We start from the raw sequence: 27,111 nt of genomic DNA on the forward strand, positions 1-27,111 counted from the left end.
GAATGACAGTGAATGTCCCAGGTTTTGATGTAATACATTTTGATCTTTTGGGTTGTAGTCTTTATGGTAAGAAACAGAGTAGGTAGTTTGCCCTCAGTACAATCTTAAATAATAAGAATCATCTACATCTATATGACTCTAATGACGGGTAGAGACATGTGCATCAGACTGGTCTGTTCTCTATAATCATATTTACCTGTGGAAAGCTGAATTCATATGAAACAGAGTTTTTGAGCAGCTCAAACATCCAAAATATACAGCAAACACTGTGAGCTATGCCACTTTTCTAGGATACTGCTGGTAAAAAAAGGTTTATAATTGGAATGAGGTTGTGCTGTAAGAAGAAAATAAGCTATTTCACATAAACTTAAGTCAATTTAACTGGTCAAACCACCCAATTAAAACCTCTTCATCCGGTTGGAGTCACTGGATGAGGTACACTGAGCAGACTATTTCTAACAAGACACGAAATCAAGCTATTTGAAGCCTTTAAGCCACAGGCTCAGGACCGCTTTCACTTTACAACAGGTGGAAAGATGTTACGAAGGAAAGTACGCCGATTGATGCTTACAAAGATATTTGAAGACTTACACAGAAATAAACAATTTGTCAAATCCTTGGATTATGAGTGCTCTATCCAGGTACAGACCTGAACACGTAACCGTTTTAAACTTGACTTCAGAGTTTGACGGACTTCGCCGCTGAGACCATCAAGCACTACGTAGTTTTTTGTATCCTTCCGGGAATTATACAATTCTGCCTTCAAAATAAAAGATGTGACGCAATACCTCTGACAACCCTTCTTTCGCTCTTGGTCGAAGTGAACTCAGTTATGGTGTAAATTACAAAAGTACAGGATAAGAGTTATTCAGTATTAGTGTGAAGCCTTAAATCAACAGATGTCACATAGATATTCTAAGAGTTTTATTTTACGGTGAAGGGCCATACTGGAAGTTGCTCTATTCGTGTTGTGTCTATCTTTGTGTCAGTCAGTCGTTACAAGCGGCTCTGTCCTGACTGTCACTTCATTCATCGTTGTCTTAATTTACGGGTGTCAACCGCTGCAGGTGTCCGCTTGAAGTGGTCTATAGACCGGTATGTCGGGCTCCACTCCCCCGCCATCCTCCACGGAGGCTGTGGGAACCGAGGGATGCTTCCCTCCCGGATACAAACCTTTCAAACCCGAGGAGCACGGCCTGGAGCGCGGGTTCCGGCTCACAGCCTACTCGGACCTGAAGGGATGAGGCTGTAAAGTCCCGCAGGAGGCTCTGCTCAAACTCCTGGCGGGACTGGAGGCGGACCGGGCCGACGGAACCGCGAAGGCCGGGGACCAAGGATCGGAGTTCGGCCAGCAGTTGTCCGGCCCCCGCCTCGGTAACGTGAGCAGGGCGAGCCTCCCTCCGTCCCTCCGTCATGGCCCTAACACGCCGCTGTTCGTGTGACGGAGGATAGCATGCTGCTGCTAACATGCTAACCTGTGTTCACAGAGCGGCTCTTTTAAAGATGGACTCTTATTCACAGTTTTATGTGTGACGAATACTTCTTCTTTATGTGAAGATAACTCTAATATCTGAATCTCAGAAGTCCTAAGTCTGCTAAACGTAAATAAAGAATATCAGATAGTTTCCTGCAGAGCAGATTTATTATGAAGCACAGAGTTGTCGGTTAACCGGTCTGTGAGCTCATGAATGATTCAGCACAAATAACTTGAGGAGCTTTGAGGGCAAAGTTCAGACGGTTGGCCGATTATTCCTCCAGTTTAAAGTTTCACAAGTGTTTAACATGGAACTGCCTGTTTGACAGTTGTCTGTTTCCTGCCTTTTGTTTTTAGACACGATATCCATTTTCTGTTTACACTGTAGAGCAAATACATCACACCTTGATGTATAATATATACCATGATCTACGTCTCCACATTAGAAAAAAAGTGTGTACACAGCTGCCAGAGAACTATTTACAGTAAAAGAAAACATCCACATTGGGCAGAGAATGATACTCATTGTCTCCTCCTTCTCTCTGTGTTTACAGGTGTGGGGATGGACTGCTGTGTGATCCCTCTGAGGCATGGGGGGCTGTCTCTGGTCCAGACAACAGACTTCTTCTACCCCCTGGTGGAGGACCCTTACATGATGGTGAGTCACTGACAAAGGTTTCTGTCTGTGAGGCTCCAACACCTGCACAAACACACGAGATACACTTATAAGTACTTTTTTACTCTGTTCGTCAGTGACTAAAAACATCTAAAATCAGAGAACTAGTTGAAAAAACTCGTGAGAAAACAGAGATGTAAATTATAAGCTGCTCTCTGTAGTTATTTTTTGAGGTTTTTCTATAGAAATTGCAATGAATTGAGAAACCATCATTATTAAAATGTATTGAGAAATGTGTTAATGAATGTTTGAAACATTTTATTTTCTTGAGCAGACCATAATAAATGCCAGGTGGAAAAAAAGTCATCATGCAAAATGAGAAAAAAAGTTTCAGGAAGTTGGAGCATGTCCCTGTTTTGTGGTAACTGACATGTAAACTGAAGAACTCTGTTTCTCTGCCTGTCTCATAGGGCAGAATAGCATGTGCTAATGTCCTGAGCGACCTGTATGCGATGGGGATCACAGAGTGCGACAACATGCTGATGCTGCTGAGTGTCAGCCAGAAGATGAATGAGAAGGTATTGCTTTGACTGGTTTGTTTGTAAAAGGTCTAATGCCAGGTTTCAGACTTTTGATTAAAGCTCAGGCTGGAATTTATGTTTTCTGTGCATCGTTTAGAGTATGGGATATTCAGCCAACAGCTTTATCTTCTTGTGTTTTCTGTCTGTGGGGCACAGGATCGTGAGCGAGTGATGCCGCTGATGATTCAGGGGTTTCGTGATGCAGCAGAGGAAGGCGGGACCTCTGTGACAGGAGGTCAGACGGTGATCAATCCCTGGATCATTGTGGGAGGAGTCGCATCAGTTGTCTGTCAGCCCAATGAGTTCATCATGTAAGTCTGTTGGATTAGGACACTAAACTCCCTGAATAAAAAGCAGTACTTCTTGTTTTACCTTTGCCCATAGCTCTGCAACTCTCTGCCTTTAGATGTGTGACCAAAGGCTCTCTTTCTTTCTTTCTTTCTTTCTTTCTTTCTTTCTTTCTTTCTTTCTTTCTTTCTTTCTTTTTTTTTCCTTCGGGGAAAAATGCCACATACATGATAAAGGAAACATAAAAAATTAACATCAATTGATGTTTAAGTTTTTTACAAAAGTATGAAATTTTACCTTTAAGACCTGATAGAACACCTGAGACTTGGTTCAGCCTGACATCATCATATTTTGTGTTTTACTCAGGCCGGACGGAGCTGTGCCGGGAGATGTCCTGGTGCTGACCAAACCTCTGGGGACCCAGGTGGCTGTGAATGCTCACCAGTGGCTTGATCAGGTAGACATCAAACTCAGTTGATTCACTTGGCCAGTTTAATGGATGTGTCTGAGCTCACACTGTCTCTGCGTTTTTAATCTCACAGCCTGACAGATGGAACAAGATCAAGCTGGTCATCACCAAAGAGGAGGTCAAAGAGGCCTATCAGGAAGCCATGTTCTCCATGGCAACGCTAAACCGCACAGGTAAAGTCTCAGACATTACACTAACTGAACAAGCTCCAGCTTGGATCTGTGCCAGTCCAGCCAGCATGTTTGTGATTCCCTAACCTTCGTCTTTTCACTTCCAGCGGCCGGCCTGATGCACAAGTTCCAGGCTCACGCAGCCACAGACGTGACGGGTTTCGGGTTGTTGGGTCACGCCAACAACCTGGCAGCACAGCAACGCAATGAGGTGGCCTTCGTCATTCACAACCTGCCAATCCTAGCCAAGATGGCTGCTGTCAGTAAGGCCTGTGGGAACCTGTTCAACCTGGTTCAGGGCACATCAGCAGAGACCTCAGGTAGGAGGACATACAGAGGATGAACTCAAAGGAGTGACAAAGTTATCTGTTTTTTTTTTTTCTAAATGTCATGTCTTTGTTGTGTTTGTCTTTTGTGTTGGGCTGATGTTATTCCTTTCCTCACTCCAGGTGGGCTGCTAGTTTGTCTGCCCAGAGAGCAGGCAGCCAAGTTCTGTTCTGAGATGAAGAGTCAGAGCTGCGTGGCAGGGGGTCAGGGGGCGGCAGGCGGAGCCTGGATCATTGGAATCGTAGAAAAAGGTGATCGCCGTGCACGGATCATCGACAAGCCTCGCATCATTGAGGTTCCTCCTCGGGGGAGTCAGGCGGCGAATCAGGACAACAGCCCTGCTCCAAGCCCCAACCTGTCATAGACACTGCCCTCTCTGCAGCGGTCACGTGCGCGTGTTTTTGTTGGGATCTGTGTGAGTGTGTGTGTTTGTGTGTGTGTGTGTGCTGATGATGCTGTGTGCCTCATTTTCTTGCATTTTCTTGTCTAAGATCTGAGCCCACACAGCGTCATCTTTTCCAGCAGGAGAATGAATGAACAGATTGATTCAGATTATTTCGGGATGGAGTCGCTTAAAGAAAACAAATTTCAAAAATTTGGAATAAGATTTGAATCAGGAAAGTTTTCTGCACTTATTTACCTCCTCCCTCTCCTTCAAAGCCGGCCCTCCTTCTCAGAGTCATTACAGACACATCTGACTTCATGTAATTTATTAAAATGTGAAATAATTTCCTGGAAATGATGAAATTACCTCTCAGAGAAAACATTCCAAACTGCCTCTTAAACACATTAATTTAAGTGTGTGTGTGTGTCTTTGTGTATGTTTTATCTGCTGGGGTGTGGTTCTATGGGGACATGGATGGTGTTCATGTTTTATGTTGATGAATGAATCTCATGGAAACAAATTGATCAGTCCTGGCTTTGCCCACACAGTCCAGAGGAAGGCTTGAGCAGCTTCCTGTGGACCTGCTGGGTGGAGTTCAGGTTGTCCATCTCTCAGCTGATTGGCCGTCCAGCACAAAGTCCCTTTCCTGTTTCCTGATTGATGAAGCTCCACCTGTTAAACCCCAGCAAATGGGGGTGGGTGGAGTGGATGTTTGCCTTTGGATCAGGGCTGGACTGTTACTGCTGGAGGCCTTGAGCTGGCTCTGTTTGTAGATTTCTGCTTTTCACAATCAATTAAAACCATCATCAACTCAGACTGAGACACTGTTTGACTCTTATGTTAACATTAGATGAATCATGAGTGGTAACTCGAGGTTATTGCCTTTATCTTCAACTTAAGACTACAAAAATACAACAATCAAAACATGATAAAAGTGTATTAGACAACTGAAGAAAGTAAATAGATATGTGTTTAATTGCATAAGCAGTGACTGACCCTGAGAACATATGGGGACATTTGTGTTATCATTTATTGATGAATTAATTAACCAAATGAATGAATGAACTGCTTGAATTACAAAGATATATTCAGGCTAACTCTTTAGCCCATAGCTTCTTGATGAAAAATAAGGGTTACTTACTTAGGAATAATACTAACAGGGAAACAAAATCATGTTGATTAATGGAAAAAAGGTTTTTTAAAAATGACTTTTCTTGTTTTAGCTCTTTACAGTCACATGACTAAATCTTTACAAAAAGCGCCTGCTTTAACATTTCCTCTCTGAACCACAAGAGGGCACCAAAACAGCGTACAAGACGTATTGCGTAGAAGAAGAAAAGCGGAAGAGAGAGATGTAAACAGTCCAGTCATCTGTGCTCTGAACTGAATCGTTTCATTTAGGTGCTTAAAGGTAAATTACTATATCAAAATGAGATAAAACCAAGTACTGTAATATATGTTTTACCAGGTTTTATATTGTGTGATCCTTTAAGTAAACAAAATGTTCACATTTGATATATTTGCACGTTATAGTCTTCATATTACCATCTGTCGTCATATTTTCACCACACTGATTCAAAACTTGTTCACTTCTATTTAGCTATTTAATGTTTGACCTGAAATTTAATTAAATCGAGAAAAATCACGTTTTTTTCTTCTCTGAAAGCGTGCGGACTCTGTGCTGGTTTTGTGCGGTCTCTGTGCGTCCTGTATGAGCATATAATGCCGTACTTGGGCGGCGAGGACGCGGTGCGGGAGCTGAGGAGAGCCCTGTCAAACCCAAATGTCCAGTCTGACCAGCTGCGCTACAGAAACACCATCCTCAAAGTCATCAGGTGAGAGACAGGTGACACACAGTACTTAGTACTCCTCAGTGCAACAACGTCATTTTACGGTACCGTGTCGCTCTTGCTACCAGAAACACTGTGTAGCTATTTGGGTTACAGTCTTCAAAGTGTGCATCTTTATTCAGAGACATAAGTCTGTCATACAGTGACCCAGGTGTCACCTCTGGCTCTTTGCCTCATGTCGTCCCCCACTCTTTCTGTCAGTTTGATCTGTCTTTATATAGCCGACCAAGATAATAAAGTCTCAAAATGATGATGTCACACCTTCAGATCAGACTAAGACTTTATTGCCACAGGCTGCACATTTTTCATTCTATGATGTTGTAACAGATGCAATGTAGATCACCCTTATCACATAGAACGAAACATCTTTGACTAAGATATGTTTGTGTGATGCAGTTGGAGTTCAAAGCAAAACACCTTACTGAAGTGATTGCAACACAACAGAATGATGATATATTTAACAAGAGATACACAATGCTTCTGCAAGTAATAGTGATGTGAGCTAGATCTTCCAAGAGGGCTTGTAGTATTGGGAATTTGAATAATTAAATTTGGTACCAGGAATAATAAAAAAAATACATACTACACAAATCAACACAACAATATATGCTCTTTCAATATATTTACCCTCTACTATTTTGAAGTGTGGTTTTTGTGGTGTTATGGTATAATTTTATGAACTTCATCAAGACTCCTGCACTACAAAAAACTGAAATCTTATCAAGTGTTTTTGTCTTTTTTTAAGTAAAAATTGTCTTATTATACTCGATATGAGCCACTTTCAACTTATCAATCCAGAAAAATGTCTTGTTTCAAGTTATCAGAGTACAAAAATGAGGGTTGAATCGCTTGTAACCAGTAAAAAAATCTGCCAATGGAACAAGAAAAAATTGCTTGAAAATTTCCTTGAGACTAGAATAATGTCTTAATACAAGTAACTTTTCTCTTGTTCCATTGGCAGATTTTTTTACTGGTTACGAGCAATTCAGACCTCATTTTTGTACTCTGATAACTTTAAACAAGACATTTTTCTGGATTGGTCATGTGAATTTGGCTCATATTGAGTCTAAAAAGGCATTTTCTACTGAAAATAAGACAAAAACACTTGATAAGATTTCAGGTTTTGCAGTGTGGACACAGATTTTCACTACTATTATTTTATTCTTGGTTTATACTGAGGCATGCCTCATTTCCATCTTTACTACCTCCTGCATTAATGACACACAGCACCTTATAACTTAGAAGCTCCACCACTCCCTCTTTACCTCTTTCTTTCTTCCCCCCCTTTCCTTTTCTCTCCTCTCCCTCTTTCTCAGGTCTATGTCTCAGGGCATGGATGTGTCGGGTCTGTTCAGTGAGATGGTCAAAGCGTGTGCCACTGTGGACATTGTTCAGAAGAAACTGGTCTATGTCTTCCTGTGTTCCTATGCTGCTCTGAACCCAGAGCTGTCTCTGCTCGTCATCAACACGCTGAGGAAGGACTGTCAGGATCCCAACCCTATGGTCCGCAGCCTCGCCCTGAGGAACATGACCAACCTCAGGTGATGCTCAGCATTCGTTATTTCCATCATATCAGCGTGTGAGTGTTAGAATGACGAGGTGTATATGTGTGTGTGTGTGTGTGTGTGTGTGTCAGGTTATCCACTCTGGTGGAGTACGTGGAGCAGCCTCTGACAGCCGGACTCAGAGACCGAGCAGCCTGTGTGAGACGAGTCGCAGTCCTGGGCTGGGCCAAACTGCACAACCTCCAACCAGACTCAGAGATTGGTAAAGACAGAACTGTCCTCTTTCTGTTTTTCTCCTTTACTCCTTTTTCTTCTTCACATAACTCCACCTGTCGGAGGTAATCTCAGCCTTAAGAGACTGCATCGGTGCGGTTTCAGTCTGTGTTATCTTTTATATATTTAACAAATCTTTATGAACATTCTGACGGCCCTTGATTCATGCACCTTGTCGATCTGCTCCAGATGCCTCAGTGGTGAACGAGCTGTACAGCCTGCTGAGAGACCCTGACCCCGTGGTGATGGTGAACTGCCTCAGAGCTCTAGAGGAGATCCTGAAGGAAGAGGGAGGAGTTGCTATCAACAAACCCATTACACACCACCTCCTCAACAGGTTGGTCCACAGCAACCAAGAACAGTGTCCCTGAACGTTACAGAATTATGATTCATGTTCCATTTCTGCCACTGCAGCATTTTAAACCCTAGGAGTTATCACTCTGAGAGACTCTGCTTTTATTCTGAAACCGTGGTTTTATTTTAAAACTCTGTGTTTATTCTAGCTGTATCTGAAGCCTGCCGAGAGGTCAAACAGGAAAAGTAGCATTTCTGTGTTTCTGTAGTTCTGTTGTGTGTAACTGGAGCTTTAGTCTGCAGCTCTAAGCCTCTCTTTCTCTCTCTGTGTCTTACTCTCTCTGCTGTCATCCATTTATCTGCAGACACTTAATCCAATCAGCCCCATTAGCCTTCCAGTTCTCTGATAGATCTCTGTTGGTGTTACCAGGAAACCCTCAAAGAAGCAGAGAGATCAGAAACTGTCTGTGGGCTCCAAACCTCCTTCTTCTGTCAGACACATTAGTCTTTACAACCTGACAGCAATTACAAAAACAGCTCTTGAGCAGTCTTCAGCTCAATGAGCAACTCAGGCTCTTTCCAGGAAAGTGGCTTTGTCATATCACATCCCAACACATGCTTACATGGATTATTATTATTAGAGGGCGCTGCTCGTGTGGCGACCTGTCAGCAGCGGCATTGGTGAGTTCTGGATTTGCCGGATCTGTAGTGCCTGAAGGATTTATGTGTTATGTTCTTGTGTGCTGATGCCTGCTGCTGAGAAACAATTTTCCCCTCTTGATTGTATAATAAAGTTAATGAGTTAATGCTCAAAACACATCACTGCCTTCAAATGAGTGTGATGGAACATTTGTAATGTTCTTATGAAGAGAAGTTTGCGAGGAGACGATGGAGGGCACCACCATGGAAGTGCTGACTCATTCTGGCTTTCAGGTGGCGCAGAGAAAGAGGTGGAGCTAAAGCCTATGAGCAAACAGAGTGCCCATCCTTCTGTTATATGCCTATCTTTCTCAGCCTGGATAAAACCAAAATACATGAGATCTGAAAAAGGTCACCCTTTTTGAACAAGTACAAAAAATGACCACTCAGCTGGAAATTCCAACATGTTGTACAGAACCTAATAGTGATCTCTGCTTCTTTAGACAGCCACAAGTGGACATTTGAAGAACAGCAGTTTTTTTTACACTTCCCCTTTCCCACACTGTGGGATGTTGCTTGATCTCAACACAGAAATGTTTTTAAAGCTTGGGTAACAGTTGAGTCTGAAGGTTAGAGTGCTGAGCATATGAATGCAACTGGTCCATAATGTGGAGGCAGGATGTGGACAAAGTTCATCCCTCTGAAGGGAAACTTGTAAATCATCAGTGTTTGGGTTTGTTTATGTTCTCACAGAGTGAGCAGGGAATCAGGATCAGCACATTTCCATCACAGATACTTCTCTCTTTTAACTGCTCCTGGTTAAAGTGTGTCTGTGTGCATGTGTGTGTGTTTCCCTCCCAGGCTGAAAGAGTGTGACGTGTGGGGTCAGTGTGAGGTCCTCAGAGTCCTCCAGAGGTACAGACCTCAATCAGAGGACGAGCTCTTTGACATCCTGTCCCTACTGGACACCTCGTTGGTCAGTCCTCACCCGCCTGTCATGGCCGCCACCTTCAGCCTGTTCCTCCACCTCTGCTCCGCCCTCCCCACTGTCAGTCAGGCAGCTCTAGAGCGAGTACGAGGACCCCTGTTGGCTGCCTGTGGCAGCGCGTCCAGAGAAATGAGGTTCGCGGCCCTCTGTCACATACAGGTCAGTGTGAGGGTTAGGAAACAGGTGTGACCTACAGTTTGATGTCTGATACTATGTTTACCTGACAGAAATCTACAGACATGAGGCTTTGTGTCCTCTGTATGCTGGCAGGATGACAGATTTATACAACTATAACTCCTGAACTTTAGAAGTATGAGCTGCTTTTATGACTTGTTTACGACAGATAAGCTGTAACTTTGCATGCTAACACTTGAAAACACTCTTTATAATCAGGCCTCATCACTGACGTGCATGTTATACTTTAGGCTTTCTTTAAAGGATATTTTAGTCGGACTAGACCTTTATATTGGTACTCTTAGTGTTAATCAGATATTTGACAGAAATTTCAGTATTTATTCAAAGGAAGAATTCTCATATGAGGAAAGTGTTACTGTGCTTACATGCATGATCAGCTGCAGAAAAAGAAGAGTGGGCAGCAACATGAAGGGAAGAGGTCACAGGTTAAATTTGAACCTGGGTCGCCTGCTTGAAGACAAACCTCATCAGGCATAAGACCTACACTTTAAGCCAGAGCTGTGTCTTTTATTTACTTATCATATTTATCTGTATCTGTAATTAATACCTGTGTTATGACATCACTTTACTGTGTATGAGTGTGTCACAGAAGTGTCACTCTCCTCCTTCAGCTGCTGTTACGTTCTCTTCCTGGCCTCATGGGGGCACACTACAAAAGGTTCTTCTGTGGCTATGCTGAGCCGGCTTATATCAAGCAGAGGAAGATGCAGGTGATTTGATTTGTTTTATGTCCCTGTGTGTATGTTTGATCGGGTTGTGGCTGAAGTTTTCAGTTTGATTGCTGTTTCTTCTCCTCCCCACCCACCAAAGCTACTCTCCAGCATTCTTGACAAACTGTTTTGTCCCTGCAGATTTTGGTGGAGCTGGTGAATGATGAGAATGTGGTCATGTTACTAGACGAGCTGAAAGGATACTGCACCGATGTCAACACAGACACCGCTCAGGCTGCGATCTGTGCCATAGGTAAACACACCTGTCCTCTCATTGTCCCCATTACAGAAGCACTGACGCCCAATTCCTCTTCTCTGTTACTCAGACTCTGTTACTCAACATTTCTCTTGATCAGTTATGAGATGATCAGAAAGAAAACCTTGGGCTGTCACAGTTGAAACTCAAAGTCTTATTATCATTTTGAAAACAGTAAGATTTTTATGTCTCTATGTGGTATGAGGATGGTAAGACTTTTGGCAATGTGTTTTATCAGAAAATACTTGTAACATTTAGACTTGGGAACCATTTCTCCATGAAAAGGTTCTTTCAGACTGTTTTTTTCTTGTGTTCTGCAGTACTCTAAAAATCCAGGTAATAGGCGCTTACATAAATATAGAAACAGATATACTTGATATACAAACAATAATCCCATAGACACTTAAAACCACATGTTGTTTATGGGGTTCTTGATAGTTACGGTTATCTGTGATGTTAAAATTTAAGCGCTTATCTTTGTTCCTTGATTGTCTTCTATGCGGTTGCTTTGATCGGCTGAATGGCAACGAATAAAACCATAACATTATGGTTTGGTTATGAAATCATGGTGATAAGAACAAACCAAATGAGAGCTCAACCAATCAGAACACACTTAGAGTTCAAGGATCATGAGGAAATAATTCCTCACAGGGGGTTTAGAGTCATTAAAGTTTCCATGGAGCTAAATGTGGATTCTTTTTCCTGTGATACACACACACACACACACACACACACACACACACACACACACACACACACACACACACACACACACACACACACACACACACACACACACGCACTCGTGACCTAAGAGGCTGATAAACCTTGACAAATGAAACAGAGAGCTACATCTGATTCAGAGAGCGGACGTAAATTGAGAAACCCATTACACACTCCCACCTGACCCCACATGTAGAGATGGTCACAGTTTGATTTTTTTTTTTTTTGGAGGGGCTGCTCTTATTGCACCAAAAAAAGGGCTCTGATGTAAAATGTAAATCTTTTAACATATCTGTCTGAAACCATTCTTCCTTTCAGCTCATCAGCTGTGTGCAGACGTCTCCGTGCAGCACAGATGTCAACAGCTCATCTCCAAAATCTGAAGCTGAACAAGAGCAAGCTGCTCAGAGCTGCAGATCTTTATGTGGAAGCAACAGCTTTTCACCACTCCTCTTGAGGTCCATCCATGCTGTGACTCTCATCTCTCTGATATCGTATTTTCTGTGTGTTTGGTGAAGGTCGGATTGGACGGAGCTACAGTGACAAATGTCTGGAGATTCTGACCGGACTGCTGGGACTCAAACAGGACCACATCACCTCAGGTAAACAGCTACACTGAACACAGAGAGCTGGTATGAGGATTTTCAGTCATGGGAAAGAAAGCAAAGATGTTGGTTTTTAAGACTCAAGTCCCTGCTCCGTCTTTAAAATCAAAAACCTATCATTTCTCTGAGTTTGAAACTTCTCAGATCACCTTTTAAATCATCCACATGGAAACTTTGTAGCTCATTCCTCCATGCAGCTAAAGACCCATTACTGTGCTGTCTGTTTTTAAGAACTCTGAAACTCTGTCTGTAAACACGTTTTCTGAGAGCTGGTTTAACAACCAGAAATATGCCTCTGAATGTAAAACAAAAGCACATACATGATAAGAGTTTGAATTTTGACAGAAACATGTGGATCCTGCAGTCAGTCTTGGTTTCTTCAGTGTGTTCCTTAGTGAGGTCGTCAGCTCGAAGTAACATGAAGCTGCTGTCACCTGTTTTTCTTCCATGAAGCCTTTTTTCCATCACATCTGCTCTGTTTGCCTCCCCTCCCCCTCAGCCGTGGTGCAGACGATGCGTGACCTGGTGTGGATGTGTCCTCAGTGCAGCGACACAGTGTGTGTGGCTCTGGAGGGCTGTGAGGACACACTGCAGGACAGCCAGGTCAGACACACACGCAAACACACACTTCATGACTTCAGGCAGTGATGAAGACAAACTGCATTCAAACATGACTCATCCTCACCAAAGCTCTCTATCTATTCAGAGCATTCAAACAGTTTATTTCCCTCTTATTGAACAAAAATCTGTTATTTCATCGAAAGTGATTCATTCCTTTAACCATGTGGAGAATATCTGAGACCCTCCTGTCCTCTACAGGAAGTGATTGTTTATCCTCATAAAGCTTACAACTGTTTGCAGCACTTCCTGAAATCTGTGACTAATTTAAAGGTGACAAAGCGATGTTAAAACTTCTGCATTAAAGCTCCTGCTTACTTGTTTATCTGTGGATGAAGCAACCAGTTTTGATCAGAGCTCACTATTCAGGTTTTTAATGATTTCTCTTTGTTTTCAATGAAGGTGTGTTGGTTCAGACAGGTATGCAAGGGAAGGCAAGGCAAGTTTATTTATATAGCACATTTCAGCATGGCAATTCAAAGTGCTTTACAGGCAGAACAAATTATAGAAAACAATTAAAATTCAATTAAAAAAGAGATTCATTAAAAAGATACAATAAAACAATTAAAACATTTTTTAAAACAGATTTTAAGATGAAAATTGCAGCGCATAATTAAAGACAAGATATTAAAATGAATTGTTAAAATGCTCTAATAAAAGGCAGCTGTAAAAAGGTGGGTCTTCAACATGGATTTAAATGAGCTAAGAGTTTCAGCAGACCTGATATTTTCTGGCAGCTTGTTCCAGACATTTGGAGCATAGAAGCTGAATGCTGCCTCTTCATGTTTAGTTATGACTCTGGGGACTGAAAGCAGATCTGATCCAGAAGACCTAAGTGGTCTTGATGGTTCATACGGGATCAAAAGATCATGCAGTTTGTTTGTTGGCAGCACGGTTCACATTAGTTTGAACACAAACACCCTCAGACCCTCAGTCTGTTCCCCACACAGATCAGACTATGTTTTTATCCTTTACATACTATCTGCTTCTCTTTGTTTCTGATAAACAGTTTTTAGTGACTAACAGGATCACATTTTATCTGACTTACACAGCCACACCTGTCCTCCAGGGGCAGTAGACCTGTCCTTGGGCAAGTGACACCTGTAGACCTTGTGTCTGCAGTCAAATCCAGGTGAACACTTGCTCCATCTTTGTAAACTTGACTCCTCCCTGGATGGATGTTGTTCTGAGGACAGACACACACAAATGAGATGCAAACTGCAGCATCTGAACACCTGTCACCTGTCAGAGGCTGAGAGCATCAAATCTGCCTCAGTCCCTGTTTCTGATCCCTGCAGCAGGTTATAAATATTTTCACCTCAAGCAGAATGAACAGAGGTCCTTTCATCAGCTGAGGTGTGTATGTATGAGAGCACACACCTGTCCCTGCTGAGCACAGGGTGTCTGTTTACTGTGACTCCAATAGACATAACCTGCTCATACAACATGCAGAGATCTTTAGATTACAGCTGATGCTTTGGCCTCAGAGCACCAGAGAGTCTGGACATTAATATTGAGCAACAAAGGGTCAACTCGTGAGACAGGGTTAGTTTATCATTAAAGCACCAAACACAGAATTCTTTCAAATGTATTAGACTTAAAAAGTCAGACTTACTTCTTTAAGGGCTTTAAAGACACAAGACATCAAATAAAAATAAGACTTAAGGATATAATATACAGCAAATGTCTCTGCTAGAGACATTGCTGGAGCTAAAGTTCAAATTATACCGTGAATGTTTCATGTTATTGAAATAAAGATGTCATTTTAATGATACAGAAATAATCTTTTCAGACTAAAATCACTTTTTGGATCAGGCTGTAAACACGTTTATTTCTGCTGTAGATATCAGATCTTTGAATGGGTGTCTATGTGGTTTCTGTCGTTTCTGCAAACAACCTCTAGTGGACACTTCAGGAAATACAGTTATTTACCCTTAAGCCTCAGCTTTATGTTTTTAGATCAGAGGTCGCTGCTTGGGACAAACCATTATATCGTTTTTTAATCACAGGTATTTTGTATAAATGATTATCTTCATGTTAAACCCGGACCAGTGGAGCTAAGTGCCATCCTCTCAGTATTAAATACTTCTGAAGAGTGGACTCATCCTTCACATCAAGGTTTAGCAAAGTCACATCTGACAAAAAGATGAACTATCCAATCTATTATTTTTACCTCCTATTCTTGTATTATACAGTTAACTCGCACCCCGATATATGTGGGGGAGTTTTTTTCTGGCTGCCAGTGGGGGAAATGCAAACCAACTTCAATACAAGAGAAGAAGAAACACAGTGATGAGCAAAAGACCTTTAAGATGTGTAATTTTGCTTTGTTCACACATATTAAATATAAAGACAATGAATAAAAAGACATCTTTCCTGTTTTTTAAATTGAATTTAAAACTTTTAGAAAAAGTTTTTTTTAAAAGGCTTTCTTAAAATGTTGTTTTCCGAGACGAAAATGTTATCGGCAGTCAGGTTTTGGTGATGATAACCTGGAGGATGTGTTGTCAAAGAAGAAGAGCTGCCAAAGTATTGTATTGTATTTCCATCTTACCACTACATGAAGCTCTCCACATGCTTGGGGAGAACTAAAAGCTTTGTGAATCCGGGAAGCATTTTATAACTCTATAGAGGAAGCTTCTGGAAGAGTGTAAAGCCATTATTATTCTGTTCTCCTTCAGTTTTTATTTCAGTTTTATTTATTTCTGAAAAACAGAATCACACTTCTCATCCATCAGGGCAGACAGGCTCTGCTGTGGTTGCTGGGTGTGTACGGGGAGCGAATCTCTAGCGCCCCCTACACATTGGAGGTGTTCATTGACAGCGTAAGGAGTGAGGCGTCAGTGGGAGTGAAGATGGAGCTGCTGACAAGTGCCATGAGGCTGTTTCTGTGCAGACCGGCTGAGACTCAGGACATGCTGGGACGACTGCTGCACTACTGCATAGGTGCGTGTATGTGTACGTGTACATGCACGGTGCGTGTGAGTGTGAGTAAGATACAGACTTTGACTCTTGTTTGTCTTCACAGAGGAGGAAACCGACATGTGTGTGCGTGACCAGGCTCTCCTCTACTACCGCCTGTTGCATTGTGGGATTGAAGAGACTCGGACAGTCCTGCAGGGTCGCAGGTCAGACCCTTCCCTGGGCGTTCTGATTGGCCGCCCTGCAGAGCCAGTCAGCCAATGGGCATCTTGCTTTAACACTCTGGAGCCTCTGAAGCAGGTCGCTATGGAAACTGAGTCCTCCAGCAGAGGAAGTCCTGAGCACATGACCTTTGACCCCAAACCCAGCACAGACCTTTCTGACACCCTGAGCTGCAGCCAGGTGGTTGAGGGTCATCCAGGTGAGTTAAGAGTCTGAAAGCTCTCTGATGAAAAGATGAGAGAAGGTTTATACAGAGATGAAAACATTATTTAAGCTCTTTTACATGAAACACCCTGAGAACAGCCTGTGACAGAGTCTGGGTGAAATCATCCAATCAGAGCTCCTGTTGTTGTTTTGTGCACACCTGGAGCTAGGAGAACCAAATATAGTTAGATAAAATATAAAACTAATTATTAGCTACTAAAGTAGATATAGGTAGTTTTTTCTCTTCCACTTGACATTTTTAAATGGAGTGGACGTGGTTTATTGACAAGCATCCATGTGAACCCGAACGACTGTTTCCAGGTGACACCTTTGATTTTGCTCTCACCTCTGCTGCTGTTGTCTGATAAACTAAAACTCTTATCTTTTTTTATCAGTATATCAGCAAAAAAGCTAGATAAGGTTCAGTTCTGTGCTCCTCTCTTACAAAACTGTCTGAAGGTGCTACACAGAAAAAGTAAAAATCACCCTGCAGAAATTGAATGTTAGAAGGCGTCATCTCCTTTCATCTTCTTAGACTTAGTGTGGACAGAATGTGGACCGACATGTTCCTGAAGAGAACATTGAGATCTTACTCAACTGCTGATATTTCTGCCAACCTGTTTGTTGTATTTCTGGTTCCTCTTTTTTAAAAATGCAAACCTGTTGGGGAAGAATGAAGTTTAGGGTTAGACTTACAGACATGAAGAGGGATAAGAGTCTGGATTCGAGGGGTCACATGTTGAGATTAAAACCAGAGGGTTTGATCTTTGCTCTTTCCTAACGACACAGTGAGCCACTTTACAGAAGGCTTTTTTTAAATGATGTTGCTGAAATCCTTACTCTTTGTCACTTCTCTGGGGAGAGTAACAACCACACCTTTGCTGGCTAGGGAGTCAACACAAGTGGAATCAATGGGTGCGTCTCAAAGCTTCAAATTTTTTATCCTTCCTCCTCCACTTGCGTCTTAGTCCCTCTCATTAGAGATGCATGGCAGAGATGTGAGGAAATTAAGAGAGGAGAGAGATAACGAGAGAATTGTTTTAAGAGCAATGAGACGTCCTTTCCTCTAGAGAGTCACATGAAGCAATGTGTTTCAGTGAAAATAGAAACCATGTTAATCTTTACTAACATGCTCATGAATAAAACTTTAGGAACTCTTAAAGGAAATGTAACAAATGTTTTATTCTCACAGACTTTGCTCTTGGACTTTAATTATCTTCATAAAGAAAAAAAGAATCAAAAGGAAAATGAATGAGAGAAATAACCAATCATAAATGAATATTTCTATTCTATATATTTTATTTAACAATATGAATTATTTCATTGAATGATAAATCTGACCTCAACAGTTATAACAGTTGTGTTCTGTGTGCTTCAAACTCACATCAAACACTCTTTTATGACCTGTTTCTGAATCATTCAGTGACCATTTTTAGCTCGTCTTTTTGCTCTCATCAAACTCTGTTGATGTGAAGTTTCATGTAGAGAAGCTGGTGCAGCATCTAATCAGTGGGCAATATCCCATGTCAGTGCCTGTCAATGAAAAGACTTCTGCAAAGCCTGCTCAGATGTTTCCTTGATTATCACTCCTCCAGCTAGAAAAGCATTTTAAGAGCGCAGACCTCCACCAAGCATATCTTGATTGTCACCAACACTTAAGCCTTACTTCAATGTTATACGCCCTTTCAGACTGTCTGTGACAATTTAGTGTTAGTTTCAGGTTTGTAAGATAATTTGTTACCTGACAGTGTTGAAAATTATGATGACCCAGTTCATATTTCATACTCCGGATCTTAATATCCAGAATATTGCCAGGATCTGGATTGTACTTTTACATCTGTCAGAAATTATGGTGATCTTGTCTTGTATTGTTTTGCAAAATAATCCAACCATTTATCGTGGAGTTATATACACATATGGTTAAAACGGCCCTATTTAACAATTATAGAGAATCCTTTAAAAAAATGCTGGATCTAGACGGTGATGCGGATCACCTTCAAAATGTAATCACTTCTTTCTTACCCAATTTTGAACATTTCCTGAAAATTTCATCAAGATCTGTTTGCTATTCTTTGAGTTATGTTGTTCACAGAGAATCCGACAAACTCTCCCAAAAACATAACCTCCTTGGCAGAGGTAGTCATTCTCCTCCCTTCTCTCTCCTCTCTCCTTTGAGCACAACTAATGCTTTGAGACAACCTTCAACATAATGGCTCAGAAAGTACTTCCGATGCCATGGAGGAGAGAGAAGACTGCTGTTAATCGCTTTGAGACGCACTCAATGACTCCTCAGTAGCTCTTAGAAAAAAGGGAGCTTGGTGCTCTTTCCAGCCTATGGACCCTGTTGTCTTTTTTTTGCTGTGTAAAGTACATTCCCTTGTATCCAAACATCATATCCTAAAACACAGCAGAATCCTACTGCACACCTATTGCCCCCATCTTCTCATCAGCTCATATACTTCCCTCCTCAGCAGCCATCTCACTCTTCTCTACATGTATCCTACTACCCACCAGATGTTGCTGGTTCCCAGTCAACCTCATACCAAGCCCAGAGCTAATCATTCCTCCAGCTGACCAGCAGACTAGCTTCTTCCTTTGAACAGGTCATCTCTCCAAGCCACTAACCTTATACTCCTTACTCTACTACATTATACTCCTTCACTAAACCAACAACAGGATTTACCTCAACAACCCTGGTCTTAACCTAATTTGAATGAACTTCTGGTTGCAGCTACAGGTGACACCATTTGTAGCTTCTGACACCATTCACAAACCTTGTCTGCCATATTTTAAATCTGAGAGAGAAAGTGACTCCCTGTTACCAAAAATGGCCTTTGAAAATCTACTCTGCAATCTTTTTCATCTCTGAGAACTACAAATATCAGCTTCTTCTTGACCACCTCAAACATCCAAGCGCACACAGGCTATCCAGAGCTTACAACTGTGATCCCCATCCATGCTCTTTAGCCAGGAGGGCTCTGGAAGCTAAGTATGGACAGCCACACCAGTTGATTGAGAGTGAGATAAGCAGCATTCTTAATGCCCTGCAGTTCAGCCTGGAGATGTTGATGCCTTTGCGGAAACTTCATTCTCAGTTTATGCTCTTAATGGCTTTCTAAGATCTCTTGAGGGAGAGTATGAAATAAGGTGGGGATCACATGGGACAGGCTAACAAGCAAACTGCCAGCTAACTACCATGACCCCTTTGTTGAACATAGCTTGCAAACAGGAGTTATACAGGATGGCTTGAAACATGGCTACATTCTTCAGGATCTTTCAGACTGGCTGCAGACCACGGCCTATGTCAAACACATCACAAATTGAACAGCTGTCTTTAAAGGTCCCATATTGTGCTCCTTTTCTGCAGTTTAATATGGATCATTGATGTCTTCATGAAATGGTAGTAACATGTTTTGGTCCAAAAAGCCAATAAATTAAGCACAGCAGCATTGTTTCCAGGCTCTCATAGCCCCTCTGTTCAGAATGGTCTGATTTAGTGGGCGTGGCCTTCATATGTAAATGAGCCACCGCTGATACCGCCCCGCTCTTCCGCGTCACTGAGAGCGGTGCCTTGAGCTCCGGGTGCACAATGTGTAGTAAACAGCGAAGCTTGTTTACCGTAACATTACAGGCTAAAACAACAGGCTAACCGCAGCTAAAGTTAGCATCCTGAAGCTAACACAGAGACAGGGGGGACACTGAGGAAAAGCTCTTACATCTGCTCCACAGCACACTGCATTTAAAATACTCACATTTCCAGGGTCCGAGGTTTGTTGGTGGATGGTTGGTAATGCGCCTGGATTCAGCTGCCAAACTCCTAGGTATGGGTGGCCACTGTAAAACAGAGACCTCAAACCATCAGACAGGAAGTCCTACATGTCTATGGATCTTCTGTGACCTTCCATATCTTTAAACCAGAATTCAACCAGCAAGTGCATAAACCACTAAAGAATCGAATTATCGGCTAAGATTACCTGCACTTGATTGTGCCTATACAGCTAATCTGCCCAGGTGGAGCCTCAACAGCTGTCCACACTGCTCTTGATTGGATTCTTCAAGGACCCATTGAACCTCAGAATTGGCCAGGAGCCAACAAAGCTTTTTCAAACCTCTTTCTTGTTAGATACCAAGAACTGATGAGGAGCGTTGTGAAACTATGTCAGTTAGAATCTTTCCTAAATCATAATGAAAAGGAAGTAATGTAAGGGATAAAGCCAGACGAGGTGTCCATTATCAGAAATTAATGGACGACGTGGAGGGGTGAACCGTCCAAGACGAAGCGGAGGACGGTTGCTTCCGCGAAGTCCATTAATTTCTGATAATGGATACCTTGGAGGGAATTATCCCGCTTATACCATGGTCACTTATGAAAGAAATACATATTTAATCAATAATTAACACATTAATGTTGTTTTTATACTATTAAAATCATTCGTTTTAAATAAGAAGCGGCTGAGCGGACTATTTATTGTCACTCGTTGTGAGACGTTGCTAATGTAACCTCCTCTGGCCACAGAACCTGCAGCTTGTTCCGCCGCAGTTGTTGTATTAGGCCTAATCAGTGGAGGGAAGTGAGATGATGGCTTGATGTTACGTGAAAAAAGTGTAATTTCAGAGGGCAAGTGCACCTCTTATCATTTGTGTATCAAGAGAATGATGCGATTTTTTTTTTCCAAAGAATCAAAGTCAACAGATAGTTTACTAAATCGTTTTTATTGCAAGAAATATTGTCCACCTTTCACTCTGATCATTAAATGTGCTATGAAGAAAGTAAGTTTATCCTACATCATTTTTATAGATAATATCCACCATTTACTCTGATCATTGTTCATTTTGTCTACTGTCAATGAGCTGGGTGATGTTAAGTTTCCGTTACCACGGTTATCAACTACTGTTTGATCCAGCGCAGTAATTTAGAACCATCAGGCTATTCGACAGGAACTTCTGTTGTAGGTGTCCATTATCACCTTTTAACGGACACCCTGCAGCCAATCAGAATCGAGTATTCACCCAGACCATGGTATGATAGTATTTAACTGCTCCTTCCATCACCACGGACAAAACTTGAATGCCAGATTACTGTCTGGCCCAAACCTTAGGCCTTCTCTACTTGGAGTACTACTCCACTACAGGGGACATAAAGGGCATGTTTCACCAGGTGGGCCTTTTACCTATGTATCGCCCCTTTCTCCACTGTATCTGGAGGAGACCCTAAAGAAGGAGGAAAATCCACAAATGGCAGGTCTTGCCATTTGGCACAACCTGCAGCCCTTGTTGTGCCAGATTTGAAATTCACCAATGAGCTTGCAGTGTTCCCTCTGTCATCGAGCCCCAACACCTCACAGCTCAATCTGAATCAGGGGGCCTCTCATCAGTTCTGCGAAGCCAACCACCACATGATGTTTTAGCTCTAAGCACTGCAAGATGGTGGCGCTCTTGACACTAAAGATAAAACAGCTGTGAGTTTTTCTTTTACATGTTTATAATTGTCACGTTTGTTATATCATTAAAAAAAAATTAAATCCGGTAAAATATGTTCAGCAAGGTATATCTGGAGAAACTTGAAAAAAAATCCTGGATGATTGATTGGAACTTGAAAAATGTTAATTTATGTCATTATCCCTTATGTGTATACTCCAGATTCCCCCTGCAGCAAAATTATGACAAATCTGCCAAAATAAAGCCTGTTAAAATGGATCCTGCCTTCTTCCCGCCACTCATTTCTCACCTCATCTTGAGTCTGTAAGCTCCAGCCCTCAATTAACCTGACAGGTGGTTTTCATCGCCTTTAATACGACACACCAAACTAAACTGAGCCGTCTGCTGTGATGGTCTAAGAACTCAAACTGAACTCACTGCTGCAGAGGCTGATTTAATTAGTTAGATTTAATTTATTTACCTGTGTGTGGAGTCCTGTACCTCAGAACAAGACAGGTGATTGCTCCAGGAAAATGTTGGAACATCCCAGAATACCACAGCAGAATCAGCTCCCTCTTTTAATCACTCTCTAAGTCTGTGAATCTGAAGAAAACAATGTGCATTTCTCAAACACTACTGCTGGTTCAGTGTTTCAAGATGTGAGTGCAGACGGTGAACATTAGGTCAGTCAGAAGAGCCTCATTTACCGTGCTCTAAACTTTTCAACAGGAGGCAGAAACATCATACAGATTCAGACAAAAGTTACACAAAAATAATCTTTATTTGTCTCTCAAATGTGTGTCAGCCTGATGTATGTTTTAAGAAAAGAGGTCTGTTTGTGGTGAGAGGCTCTCAGAGAGCTTCCTGTTTTATATCGTCCCCCAGGATCAAACTTAGAGAAAGCTTGTTTTTCCCTTCAAGGTCATGGTCCTTCTTTGGAACTCATCCAAACTTCTGCTTTCCTCCAAACTCATCCTCTCCCCCCTCATCCTCATTACCCTCTCTCCTCTCCATTTCTCTGCTCATCCTCTCAGACTCAGACGGTGTTGCTCAGAGTACAGACTCCTCTGCTGCTGTCCCACCTCCCTTCAGCCTGTCCTCCTCCCCGGCCCTCAGTCCAGAGCAGTTTGAGTGTCTGTGGCTGCAGCGACAAGCTGTGCATGCTGAGCGAGGTAAGTCAATAGAGAGAGATTCTTTTATTTTGAAGGAGAGACAGAAAGAGAGTGGAACAGAGGGAAGAGGACTCTGACTGGAGAGTCATTCACTCAGATTCATTTTGAAGCTCTGGAGCTCAGTCTGAGCCCCTCTGACTCTGTGATGTTTGTGTTCAGATCCTGATGGAGCAGATGAAGAGGAGGGTTTTACGTCTTTGGTGGATCACGTTTGGTGTCCTGCAGTCCCTCACTGTTTGCCTCAGAGCCTCCAGGCCGCCATGCAGCTGCTCAACATCCAAACGTTAGCCTTCACACCTCCACACACACTCCCCTGGAGGGTCTACCTGTACACACACACTCAGAACACACAGTCTGCCAACACACCACGCTGCTCGCTCATACTGGGGGAGCTGCTCTACACCGGGAGGGATGGGGAGATGAAGAAGGAGGAGGAAGAGGAGGAGGGGGGAGATGAAGCAACAGGTGAAGGAAAGAAGAGAAAAGAGGGCAAGGTGAAAGTGACACTTAAGCAGCGACCCAGAGATGAGGAAGCTCTGAGAGGGTTTCTGTCCATCCTCACCTCTGTGCTGCACACACTGTCCTCAGAGAGGGAGTGATACCCACTTTCACACACACACTCATCATGTGACTGTGTCCACACATGCTCTCTGAACAAGCAGGAAATGTAAAATAGTTCCTTTGAATAAATGCTCTGATGAATATTTCCTTCTCTTTCACGTTTACTGGAAACATCAGCAGCATGTTTCATCTCTATTATTCAACATGATAGACCAAGCATGACATAAGCAACATGTGAACACACCCAAAAATCGTTGATAGCCCAACACTGATAACAATGAAATACAGAAAGAGTATGCAAACAAAGGTTTTTCGCTATTCCCTTTTCTACAGGATCAGCTGTTTCTGGAAGAAAAGCTGAGAGAGCGCGACAGACAGAGCTGAGTGTGTGTCTTTACACTCCTCAGTCTCTATCTTTAATAAGTCTGAAAGGTTAAGTCGCCATAATGAAGTCAATTGAAGAATAATTAAGGGGAGGTCATAGTTGACATGATTCAAGCAGGATGGAGAAATAACAGAAGCGATGGAGCTAACAGCTCAGTCTCACAGAGATTTAGAGAGTCTCACAGAGATTCAGAGAGTCTCAGACAGCTGCAGGATGTCTAAAATTAAAGCTTTAATGGATGTTTCTGTGGCTCCTCTGTGTCTGACTGCTCTCTAAAACCCTGAGCTGATGTTTATGACAGAGTGAGCTCTCTGTAACGGAGGGGATCTTTTTTATTTTTTCCTGTTTTTAACATAGTACTGTCATCCGTGTGTATGTTTAAAGAGCTCCTGATACTTCACACCATCCTTGTTCTCCATGCAGATTTCATCAGATCACTAAAAACTCTTTAACACGAGCACAACTGGATATTTGAAGGAAAACGAGCCTTAGGGTTGAATTGAGTGTTTATGGTGCCTCATAACAGTCTACTTCATGAACAATAATCAAAGTCAGGTTTTGTTATGAATTCACTTATCAATAATGAAAATAACTTAAAAACTCAAAGAGTAATGATGCCAGCAAAGTGGATCATTGGTGATATTCGGGACTGATGAAATGCTTTTTCATCCAATGGTTACTTTCATGGGGCATGGTGTGTTTGGTAATTTCTCACTGTCCACAGAATCGTCAGCTAAGCAGTCAGAATGCTGTAGATTTTCTTTTCACACTTCACAGACATCCTCATCTGAGCATCTCATGTTCTACAGGTTACTGAGTTTCAATCCAAGTCTGTTTTAATCTAACCTTCGCATTCAACAAAATTCACACAATAGTGTCTGGATAGTCTATTACATTCCCCCTTATCTTCCTGAAAGAGAATACTTCACACCCCAACATTCCTGACTTTTCTCGCTTGTCCCAGAAACATGCAATGAGAGTCCCCTGAAAACATGTAAAACCTGTTTCTGCCTACAGTAATGAACCAAGCAGCTATTTGGGCAAAATATCAAGCCCAGGAAAAAGCCAAGGCTCAGTTGAATGGTTTATTTTTCCACAGTTGTTATATTTTAACTGATGAGACATGGATTGAGTTCCAGACACTAATACAGATAGGGCTTCAAATACTTAAAGCAAGGATAATTTATTCATTTGTGGTCAAAAGTTAAAACATTTTAACAGAAAACATTTACAGTGAGTTATTATAGTAATTATCAAATATATTATATATATGTCTATTTGTAAATATGTGAAAAGACCAAAGCCTCCATATGTGTTCTTTTTTTTTTTTTTTTTTTTTTTGCTACCACACTCATCCACCCAATGTTTTGCAATTCAAACATGGGCATAACGTGCTCAGGATCAAATTTAATGAATGTATTTCACTGTAACTAAAAGTCTACATGTTATATTCCTATACTTAAATCATCGGACAAAATAAATATGTAGGACACTTTACTTCAATACTTGAGTCTAAAGAAAAGTGTGCAGGTTGTGTAAATTCATGGCCTGATGGCTAAATCCTTAAACGCACTTACCATCCAACAGCGCTGCAAGGCTGAACAATGGGGCCCGCTAACCATGTCAATGTGTACTTCTTTTTTTAAAGAAAGAAAGAAAGAAAGAAAACAATAAAATCAAACAGATTTTATATTGAGGATTCGCAAATCTGATGTCATTTTGGAGTGGACGTGAAAGGGTTAAGTTTGTCTGGTACCTGACGATAGTTTGTCATTTTTTCTCCTGAAGAACGTCATCAGTGGTGCGGAAAGTGTTTTCCGTTTCAAGTTAGCGAAAAACTGTTTTAGTAATGTCCATATAGGTAGCAGCTTTTACAAGCTGTTAACTTCTGTCGGGGTGAATCCTCAGTTCAGTCTCTAAAAACATCCTCGCAGAGCTCTCGGGGTCTATTCAAGTTATAACAGTAGTCTGGAAATATACGAACGCTTATAATTCAAGTTGATGTATAAAGCCAGGAGAAGACAACTGCTGAAATGCGCGCGCGCTTTGTGACGACACACACGGTTTACATATAGCCGAGCACCTGGCGCTCGACTCACTGTCACACACACACTCACAGAAACTGAGAGACTCTCTCCTTCTCTCTCCCTCTCTCTCCCTCTCTCTCTCTCTCTCTCTCTCTCTCTCTCTCTCTCTCTCTCTCTGTCACACACACACGCGCGCGCACACACACACACACACACGCACACTCCCAGTTCAGCACGAGGAAGTATCAGACGATCTGGAGGATGTGGACTCTGGTGTCAGTATGATGTTGATCCGGACAGGGATCGTTTCCTCTCCGGCTGTGATCTCTCGGAGTTTCTGGTTCCCGTAAGCCTCTGAGCCTGCTGCCCGACGGATCCGACGAAGAGCCGCCGAGAGGAGCAGGAGCCCGGCTGAAGGAGGTGAGAGGACCTTGGGGGAAGATCCGGAGAAAGTTCTGTAACTGACAGCGTAGGATCTCTTATTGGTTAACATCTTTAACTGCGCTTTGTTCAGAGCTGAAGGCGACAGGTTTAGACGATCAGCTAAAAAAAACCCACATGAATATTATCTTTCATCTTTAATAACCAATTCATAAACAGCAAGCAGCCATGAGTGTATTACCCTTAGATGACATAATGTGGATTTAAGTGAACCAGGCCGATCTCCATCCTGACTGACACCCTGACAGGACAGTGTGATCATTTTAATAGCAAATAAACATATTAACACATAGCCTAAATCAAACCTGTTAATGTAAATCCGTGCCACTAAGGCATACAAAATATTTTCAAGACATGAAAACTTATATTCAATAACAGCAGGAGGTAACGAGCTTTAAACAGCGGTCAGGTATTACTAACTGTATCTGACAGGCTGATACACCTGTGCTGTCATTTAGGTGAGAGTGAGAGCACTGTGTGTGTGTGTGTGTGTGGTGTGTGACACAGAGAAGGGTGCTGTATGCAAAAGGCAGTGACAGAGCAGATAGTAACTGTAGATATGAGGATGGTCCATAATTAGCTCAGATACATGTTGACTTAGTAGACACTCCTGTGTGTGTGTGTGTGTGTGTGTGTGTGTGTGTGTGTGTGTGTGTGTGTGTGTGTGTGTGTGTGTGTGTGTGTGTGTGTGTATTTGTATATATATATACAGGTGGTTTGGACTCTGCAGTGTGAGTGAAGTGACAGTCTGACCTGTGACTGTAAACAGCTCACAGTCTGAGTTAAAAATAAC

The 27,111-nt window shown here is 42.1% G+C and overlaps 3 protein-coding genes across 3 annotated transcripts in view; all 3 read left to right on the forward strand.

Annotated features, from left to right (window-relative positions):
- The first annotated feature begins 956 nt into the window (after positions 1-956).
- On the forward strand, positions 957-5,142 carry sephs3 (selenophosphate synthetase 3). Its single transcript, XM_074680504.1, has 8 exons — positions 957-1,374; positions 2,029-2,132; positions 2,561-2,668; positions 2,828-2,982; positions 3,326-3,416; positions 3,502-3,601; positions 3,706-3,918; positions 4,048-5,142. The coding sequence occupies exons 1-8, from the start codon at positions 1,098-1,100 to the stop codon at positions 4,287-4,289; spliced, it is 1,290 nt and encodes a 429-aa protein (XP_074536605.1). The 5' UTR covers positions 957-1,097; the 3' UTR covers positions 4,290-5,142.
- Positions 5,143-5,594: 452 nt separating this feature from the next.
- Positions 5,595-25,053, forward strand: ap4b1 (adaptor related protein complex 4 subunit beta 1). Its single transcript, XM_074682145.1, has 14 exons — positions 5,595-5,721; positions 5,977-6,145; positions 7,477-7,701; positions 7,797-7,927; positions 8,128-8,275; positions 9,733-10,018; positions 10,666-10,764; positions 10,906-11,017; positions 12,262-12,345; positions 12,848-12,951; positions 15,705-15,912; positions 15,995-16,309; positions 22,767-22,904; positions 23,064-25,053. The coding sequence occupies exons 2-14, from the start codon at positions 6,033-6,035 to the stop codon at positions 23,501-23,503; spliced, it is 2,403 nt and encodes an 800-aa protein (XP_074538246.1). The 5' UTR covers positions 5,595-5,721; positions 5,977-6,032; the 3' UTR covers positions 23,504-25,053.
- A 1,053-nt stretch (positions 25,054-26,106) lies between these two features.
- The window catches only part of LOC141799614 (alpha-1,3-mannosyl-glycoprotein 4-beta-N-acetylglucosaminyltransferase C), a 5,297-nt gene continuing 4,292 nt past the window's right edge, over positions 26,107-27,111 (forward strand). The window contains exon 1 of the mRNA XM_074681903.1: positions 26,107-26,297. The gene's annotated coding sequence lies outside the window, so the exon portion shown is untranslated. The remainder of the gene's footprint in view (positions 26,298-27,111) is intronic.

Source organism: Halichoeres trimaculatus, unplaced genomic scaffold (assembly GCF_033239565.1).
Source record: "Halichoeres trimaculatus isolate MK-OKI-2021-1 unplaced genomic scaffold, fHalTri1.1 fHalTri1_scaffold_11, whole genome shotgun sequence".
NCBI classification, from domain to species: domain Eukaryota; kingdom Metazoa; phylum Chordata; class Actinopteri; order Labriformes; family Labridae; genus Halichoeres; species Halichoeres trimaculatus.